Source organism: Rhagoletis zephyria, unplaced genomic scaffold, assembly GCF_001687245.7.
Source record: "Rhagoletis zephyria isolate East Lansing unplaced genomic scaffold, Rhagoletis_zephyria_1.1 Rzeph_scaffold_09522, whole genome shotgun sequence".
Taxonomy (NCBI): domain Eukaryota; kingdom Metazoa; phylum Arthropoda; class Insecta; order Diptera; family Tephritidae; genus Rhagoletis; species Rhagoletis zephyria.
Window position 1 is genome coordinate 8731 of NW_016166600.1, and position 7735 is coordinate 16465.

General features: G+C 40.7%; 1 protein-coding gene across 1 annotated transcript in view; it reads right to left on the reverse strand.

The window, feature by feature from the left end:
• Positions 1 to 7034, reverse strand: part of LOC108375845 (protein enabled-like) — an 8276-nt gene extending 1242 nt beyond the window's left edge. The window contains exons 1-3 of the mRNA XM_017631990.1: positions 6831 to 7034; positions 6711 to 6768; positions 5677 to 6648 (exon numbers count right to left, since the gene is read on the reverse strand). Coding sequence (XP_017487479.1) covers positions 5677 to 6648; positions 6711 to 6734 — 996 coding nt within the window. The 5' untranslated portion in view covers positions 6735 to 6768; positions 6831 to 7034. The remainder of the gene's footprint in view (positions 1 to 5676; positions 6649 to 6710; positions 6769 to 6830) is intronic.
• Between the last annotated feature and the right edge of the window lie 701 nt (positions 7035 to 7735).

The following is a 7735-nucleotide window of genomic DNA, read 5'->3' on the forward strand; positions in this document are numbered from 1 at the left end:
GGTATCGCGGGTGAACCCCCCTGGAGTGTGTTCGTTGGCTGGATAAGCAAAACTAGTGAGACGAACTAGGCTGAAAGATAAGCTAGATGCACGTGTAAGATCGTACAGCTGGTGAGATCTGTAAGGAAGAATGTGGCTCGTCAAGCAACTCGAGCGGGTGTAGAAAACCGGAAAAGAAGCAAGAATCCATGCCTTTTGCCCACCCGGGCTGCAAAGTGCTCCCCTGTAAGGCTATTAAGACCTGCGAGATTAGCGAAACGAGCAGAATGAATGAGGTGAGTTAAGCGACTCGATCAAGGGTTGAAAGTAGATTTTCACTCCGGGCTGGGACACCTGGGGTGGACTGAGATCAGTAAGCCTTGGGAGAGGAGTGCGACGAGCTGGATGGTAGTGGATGTTGTTTTGGGTAGCAACACGATGAAGCTGTTCTCCAGTTAGGGAGACAATGTTGGAGGTTGATGGATGTGGCTCGTCAAGCGATTCGAGCGGGTGTAGAAAACCGGAAAAGAAGCAACAATCCATGCCTTTTGCCCACCCGGGCTGCAGTTTACTCCCCAGTAAAGCTAGTAAGACCTGCGAGATTAGCGAGACGACCAGAATGAATGTAGGGTTATGGTGGCAACATGTTGCAGCTATTCTCCGGTTAGGGAGACAGTATTGGAGGTTTATGATGGCGGAAAAGCAAATCTGACTAGTTGTGGGTTCAAGCATGTGTATTCTGGTAAGTTTAGTAAGTCGCGTGAGTCGAGCTGGTCGAGCAAGTCTGGCTGGCGAGCACTACTCCAGTCTGTTCAGTGAGGTACGGGGAGTATCCCGGGGGCTGTGGTTTAATAGCGAAATGCGGGTAGAACTTGCACGGGTTTAATGTGGAGTTGCATTTCAACCGGGTGCCGGGACCCAAAGAACCGCAGAGATTTTAGGTAGGTTTTACCAAGGTGGAAAGTGTGTCTGCCCCGGACTGCCTTTGGGACTGAAATATTTGAATTTCAGGGCAATGATTAAGCCATGAATTAATCCTTTAAGTTTTTAAGCTTCGTGGAGCTCAGACTGCATTTAATGCGGTAGGGTCCCACGTTAAACCTAAACTCTAGATACTAAGTACAATACACACTAAATATACAAATCAAAATGTTTTCAGCCGACTTGAGCGGTTATTGCTTAAATATGATCACAGATTCGTATGTATGTGTGTATGTAGTTATAATCCAGGACAACGATTAGCTCCGTTATTATTGGGGCGGACCACGTTCAGCCGTTCGAAACGAGGTTTTAGAAAAGCAAACAATTTGTGGAAGTAAGCTGAGGAGGGCGATCGGGAGAGCGTATGAATGGCCCTTCTTTTCTTTAAATTTGTGGTGTGTTTTTATTTTGTTTTTATTTTTCATTCCTTTAATTATAACTAATGCCCAATTTTTTGTTTAACTTTTCACATAAGCTATAAGTCAAATGCTAGAAACATAGATAATTCCGTACTTTGGCAACCACTTTTTGCAATAATTTTGGAACTTGCTCGGACCAGGAATGGAAACTGAGTTCTACGCAGTGTTTGTTGTTACACTGGTTTACACTGGATGCCGCAGTCCAAGGGAATTCGTGGTTTTGGTGGATTCGGAACAAAGGAAAAGATTTTAACTGATTGGTTTGAGTGGGCAAGTGAAGTTATGCTTAGGGTGGTTGTGAGCTCCGTCCTACTGGAAGCCCTGAGATGGGGAAATCCGGTAGATTCTTCAGCTCTATAGATTTTTTTTTTCAATAAAAACCTTCAATGCACGATAAAACCGGTTCACAGAAAACCAGTCGATTTCAAAAAATACGTCACTGGCCTGGAGTCGTTAGGTAAAATAAGAGATCTCCTTCCACTATTTGAGATCCTGACGACTCTACAAACTTTGGACATATAAGCACTCCTCATGCAATTTGCAAACATTTTATACTGCTCTTTGCAGACGTGTAGGAATGGTGCCGATCGTTCCAAGGGATTTAAAATGTCTCAACGAGTTTAGTGCTCATTCTAGGTAATGATTATCCAGAAGGTTAGGCGGCTTGCCTTGGGAAAGGGGTAAAAAGGAAAATGGGCATCAAGAAGAAGCTTTAGTGATTCTTCATTAATAATAGCTTTATTCCCTTCCTTTTTCTCAGATAGCCCATGGCTCCACGCAGGAATGAATATAAATCAAGAAAATTCGTTATACTCTTCTTCGCTTTAGCAGATGTTCTTCCATGTACCCTCTTTGGTATTCTAATTTTTTGTCCATCTTTATAGAGCATCAGAAAATATTTTGCTTCCCCACGTTCTATTAAAAGTCATCGGCTTCACGCCCTCAGATAAAGCTTCGCCGTACGGTCGTACGGAGTACAGTGTTCTGGCAGGTACGCTACTTGGTCTATTTTGCCGCTTTTTACCAGGTTTCGTAAGCTGAGCAAAAATAACAAGCTTTCTTAGGCTCTCCAGAAGTTTCCGGCTATAACCCGTCAGAGTTGATTTTCCAATAGAGCTGGAAAACTATCGACAGTCGTCGACATCGGTAGTTTCCGTAGTCGAAAGTCACAACCATCGTTAGTACTATCGATAGTTTTGATTAAAAAGGTCCAAAATTTAACATAAACAATAAATTTTGAAAATGAATCTTTTGCTTCTGGTGAATGAAGTCAAACACGTATTGTCAAAGATTAGGAATCGCTTGATAAGTAAATAGAAATTTCAAGCATATAAGTGTTAACATACGTTAACAGAATACAATTAGGGTGACAAACACCCATTTTAAGTCCATTTATGCAGTCTTGAAAATTGGTGCAGAATGGTTTCACCGAAGAAGCACATTTTTCGCGGTCTCTAAATTTGCCATTATATGAAAGTAGGCGACGTACAATAAGTGTTTAGATATACATAAATATTTTACTTAATTGCATTATGTGAAAAAGTGACTAGGTAAATGCAACATATCCTGGGAAATCCATTTGAGGACTCTTCAATTGGACGATATTTCCTTATATTCAGCTTGAACGAAAAAAGTCACTCCCTGGTACACGTTTCTGTAATCCGGTTCTTTTAGTTAAAGGTTCTTTATACAATTGAAGAGATCTTTTTTAGAAAAAAACTGGAGATCCACCTAAGTTTTTCGATATAACTTTGGCAAATGTTACTCGATCGGTACGTAATACCAAATTGAAGCCGAGACTTACTGTTCCTGATTTATGATAATAATATGATGAAAATCGTTCAGATTATGAACAAATTATTAAAAAAAAAGTGTTGAACAACATTTTTTGTCATTTTCCTATATTTGCAATTTATATATTGTATACATCAACATAAGTAAACCAATTACTGGTTCTAGAAGTTGTGGCTGTTCAGTGTTTCCATACTTTTTGCATAACAAAATTTTTCCACGATGATGGAAAATAATGGCTTTTCTATTAAAGCTACCGAAATTGTTCCGAAATTTGCAAAAATTCGCAAAATATAGCTAATATAAAAAAAAAATAGAATATTTGGAACCAGCGACCTAAATGCCAGCAATATTAATGATGTTCTTTACATCTTTTGACTATAGGCTAGTGCAATTATCAAGAGAACAATTAAAATTTTATTGAAAACAGATAACTTTGTGATGAACGTTAAGCTAGAGGGCTGCGAGAAATGATATTTGACTTTATTATTTGCGTTAACGGATTCATTATCTAATAATATGCACCAAACCTTTTTGCTGAACCTAGAATTTTTAACAAGAATTGGTCTTATTCGACTAATGTGCTGTATACATATTTGTTTTCGGTTAAAATTTAGTGTATGTGTTTTTTTGGTATATAATTTAAAATAAACCCTACTCCTGACGATGCTAAAAAAGTATCAGCGAAACGCCGTGTAAAAAGTGGAATAAAGTGGTTTTATTCGCACGCAAACTCAAAACATCAGACTAGCCTACAAACATAAAATAACAACAACTTTTATTGAAAATGAGATTAGAATTGCTAAAATATGTCTATATTTCTGTTAAGGAACAAAAGTTTATCAACGATTTTTAGCTTAAATTTAATGGAATTTATTTGTCATGCTTTGATAAATGTCCTTTCCGACATCAAAAGATAAACTAGGTACCGCCGGCTTTTACTCTTACAGAATAATGTATGTATGTATGAGTGGTAACTATCGATAGTGCTTACAAAACCATCGATGTTTTCGATAGTCAAAAACCATCGATACTATCGATAGTGTCATCGAAAGTTTTCCAGCTCTATTTTCGAACGGCATGAATAAAAAGATTGAAGAGGCTGCCTTGGTATGGCTTAAGGCATCCGATATATTCAACTTTACTAGTGCCATTCTCTAACTATTCGGACCCTAGGTTGTTTGGGTGTTTATTACGCGGAGTGCTTTGTTTGCATTGTGCTTTTAACGGAAACCAAATAACCAAATGCACTTATTACTAGCAAAAGGACAGTTATCGGACGATTAGACTCCTCTTTGTTAGACGGGTTCCAAAGTTTCAGTAGTTGGACCGCTTCTCAGACTTCCACATGTGGGGAATGATTGGAGTGGCACACGACAGGTTAAATACCTTAATAAAGTATACTACTCCATCCGAATGCAAGCGTTTTAGTATCAATATGCATATTTCTTCGGGATCCACGGATTTGGACCCTTTACATTTATTGATGGTGAAAGTAAGAGGCGAACTAGGCTTTTGGATGCCGTATAAACTAGCTCGTGGCTTTCGTGGTGATTTAAACCCTGATATTGTGAAGTTTCAGATGTAAATGTGCCGTTTTTAACCGACTTCCAAAAAAGGAGGTTATCACTTCGTTTATTTTTATGTATGTTATCGCATAACTTTGGACCACGTCAACCGATTTCGATAATTATTTCAGCATCGGAAAGGTAGTGTCTCAGGGGTGGTCCCATACTAATCTGGTTTAGAGCTGATCATTGGATCATAAAATATATTTTTATATGAGAATTGAAGTCGGTTTTGTTTTTTGCTTAAAAATTACTTGTTCCGTTTATGTTGATTTACCCGTGTTCTATTCTCCAAATTGAGTTCTCTGATTCTCGAGTCTACCGGCTGGTAGAAAGCGTGCCGCTGCGGCAGTGACCACCTTGAAGATCTTTAAGTCGCCTACTTGGAAGCCGTTGTAGTTAGCTTTTTTTAGTTAAGTTAAAGTAAAAGCAAATTCGGCGGGCTTATGAATCGAGAGGATAAATCCTTTTGGTTGGGCTTGCCCCTGTTAGTGTTGCTGCCTGTTGGGGTTCTACAGCAGGTGGCGAGGTCAACTTGCGGCTTCTGCGTAGGTCAGAACACAGTCGCAAGTGGTGACAAACCAGAAATTGCATTTCACTGAGCGCGATGAAGGTAAGGGAGAACGGTGGGATAGTTAAGTTATTGCTCAGATTAGCTCCGTGGAGCGGAGTTGGAGGCATGGGGCAGGGGCTGCCGTACACTTGCAATGTGACCTAACTTTAGAATAGCAACTGGCATACGCCGCAGAAATAGATTTCTAATACAGAGCAATTCTGTAGCAAGGTTTTTATCCAGGTACGAACAACGATTGGAAAGGTACACCGATCCAAACTGGGTGAGCACGTTTACAAATTCAGAACTATTTATCAGATTCGCCTTTTCTTTTCATTTTATCCATATCTTTATAGTAGAATTTTAATTAAAATTTTTGATTTACCTGCATCGCGTGCATTTGTATTTGGTCACCGTAGTATGGTTGACTTTGGCCTTGCGGAGTTTGTTGGTCATTTTGTGTTCCTGTCATTGTCATGGTCGCCATGGCCATTGCTGCATTTGACGTTTGATGCTGCTGTTGCTGATATTGTTGTTGCATTTGCTGATGCATTTGTGGTGGTTGTCCGAAATATGCTAGCTGCATGGGCATGGTTGGTTGGGATGAACAACCACTATTGGCGCCTCCGTTGGCATAGCTATTTCCTGCTGATGCTACTGCAGCTGCCGTTTGTTGTGCTGATCCACTTATATATGCGCTAGGCAGCGGCGTTGTCACGGTGTGCATTTGTTGTGCAAGCGGACTGGAATTCATAAGCAACCGACCATCTATTAAGCGTTTAGGACTAACATTCGACTTTATATTGCCGAGCAGTTGTGGAGAGCTGCTGGAGAGCAAATGCTGCGTGTACTGCGGTTGCGGTGTTTGATTGGACGCCTGCAGTAGTGCGAGGGCGTTGGACGTATTAGCGGTGGTTGCGGAAGTTTCTGGCGTCATGCTGATTGGCATTTGTGGCACAACGGCCAGTTGGTGCAACATTTTGGTGTTCATGTGCGAAATTACAATCTGCTGGGATCCTTGATGATGCTTCAGTGTACCGCCGGCCGCTACCGCTGCCGCCGACAACTGAGCCGCCGTTGGTGACGCGCCGTGTGTTAGAAAGTCTGTGGCCAGCACTGGTTGCTGCACTGGCATCGGCATCGGTACCGGTACAGCGACCGTGGGCTGCATCACGGTTCTGGTCGTTGCCAGTTGTTTTACTGGTGCTTGGCGAATCGGTGTCGTTTGCAACGAGCGGCTGGCGGAGGAGCAAATAGAGGCAGTCAGACTCGCTGACTCCCAGTGTTGCACTAAAGCATTCAGTCTGGCCTCTTCAAGTGCGATCTCCGTCTCACTCGATGAATCGTAATCGGGTCCCTACAAAAACAAAGAACGGGCTTAGGGCCTTCAAGTCAAAAAGGGGGATAATATTTTCTCACCTCTTCAATCTTTCTGTCAAGCATGCGAAAGAAGTTCTGCTGGCTCGTAGAAATTTCTCTGAAAGTAAAAGGTTGAATGTACTAAACTTTAAACAAAAAAATTGTTTTAGTTCGTCTCACTGGCTTTGCAGCAAGGATAGATTTTTGGCTCGCAGTAGTGATACAGACACATCCTCATCATTGTCCTGTGCATCTTTATTGCTTTGCTCATCGTTCTCATCATGTTTATCACGTTCTCGATTTTGACACTTCTCTGCGTCTTCAATGTGGCCTTCATCTTCGTCTGTTTCAGCATCTGAGTCAGCTGCAAGGAGAACATAACGTGCATAAGAAAACTACATAGGGGCAAAGATACATATATGAATAGTAGGGCTGGGAGTTTTATTCGCATAATCCAGATATCCGTATATTCGAATCTAAAAATTAGCAACAAAGTCGAAATTGTTTGCGTATTTATGAAGTGCTCTATTATTTATTTTGTAACTCAATAGATTCAGAAATTTCAAGTAAAATTTTACGGGTCCCCTCAAAAACTGTTTAGAATATGCGGATAACTAAAGTGAATGCATATGAACCGTATATCTGACTTATAAAATGAATGGATATTAACCGGATATATCCGCATATCCACCTCCCGTATAGTATTGCAAAGAAATGCATTTCGAGCTACTTTTCGAATTTCGACTTCCGATTTGACGACTTTTTGTACTGGCCTGGGAGAGTGAGAAGAACAATAGTGTATCTTAAAAACAAAAGAGGTGATTGGGTACATGAACCAACTGCTAAGCGCGATTTGGATGGTGAACTCTGTCCATTAAGGATAAGCTTTCTTATTATTACGAATAAAGCCCATAAGATGTTCATTCCGAAAAAAATGACGCCATTTTTGAGTAAACCGATTGCGTCTTATTAGAGTGGTTTCAGATCCTAGATATTCATCAGTGGTCAGATTTATACAATGTATTGCATCAAATCTCGAAAGATCTATTGTGCTAACGCTGTAAAAGTCCACCACTACCCGAACC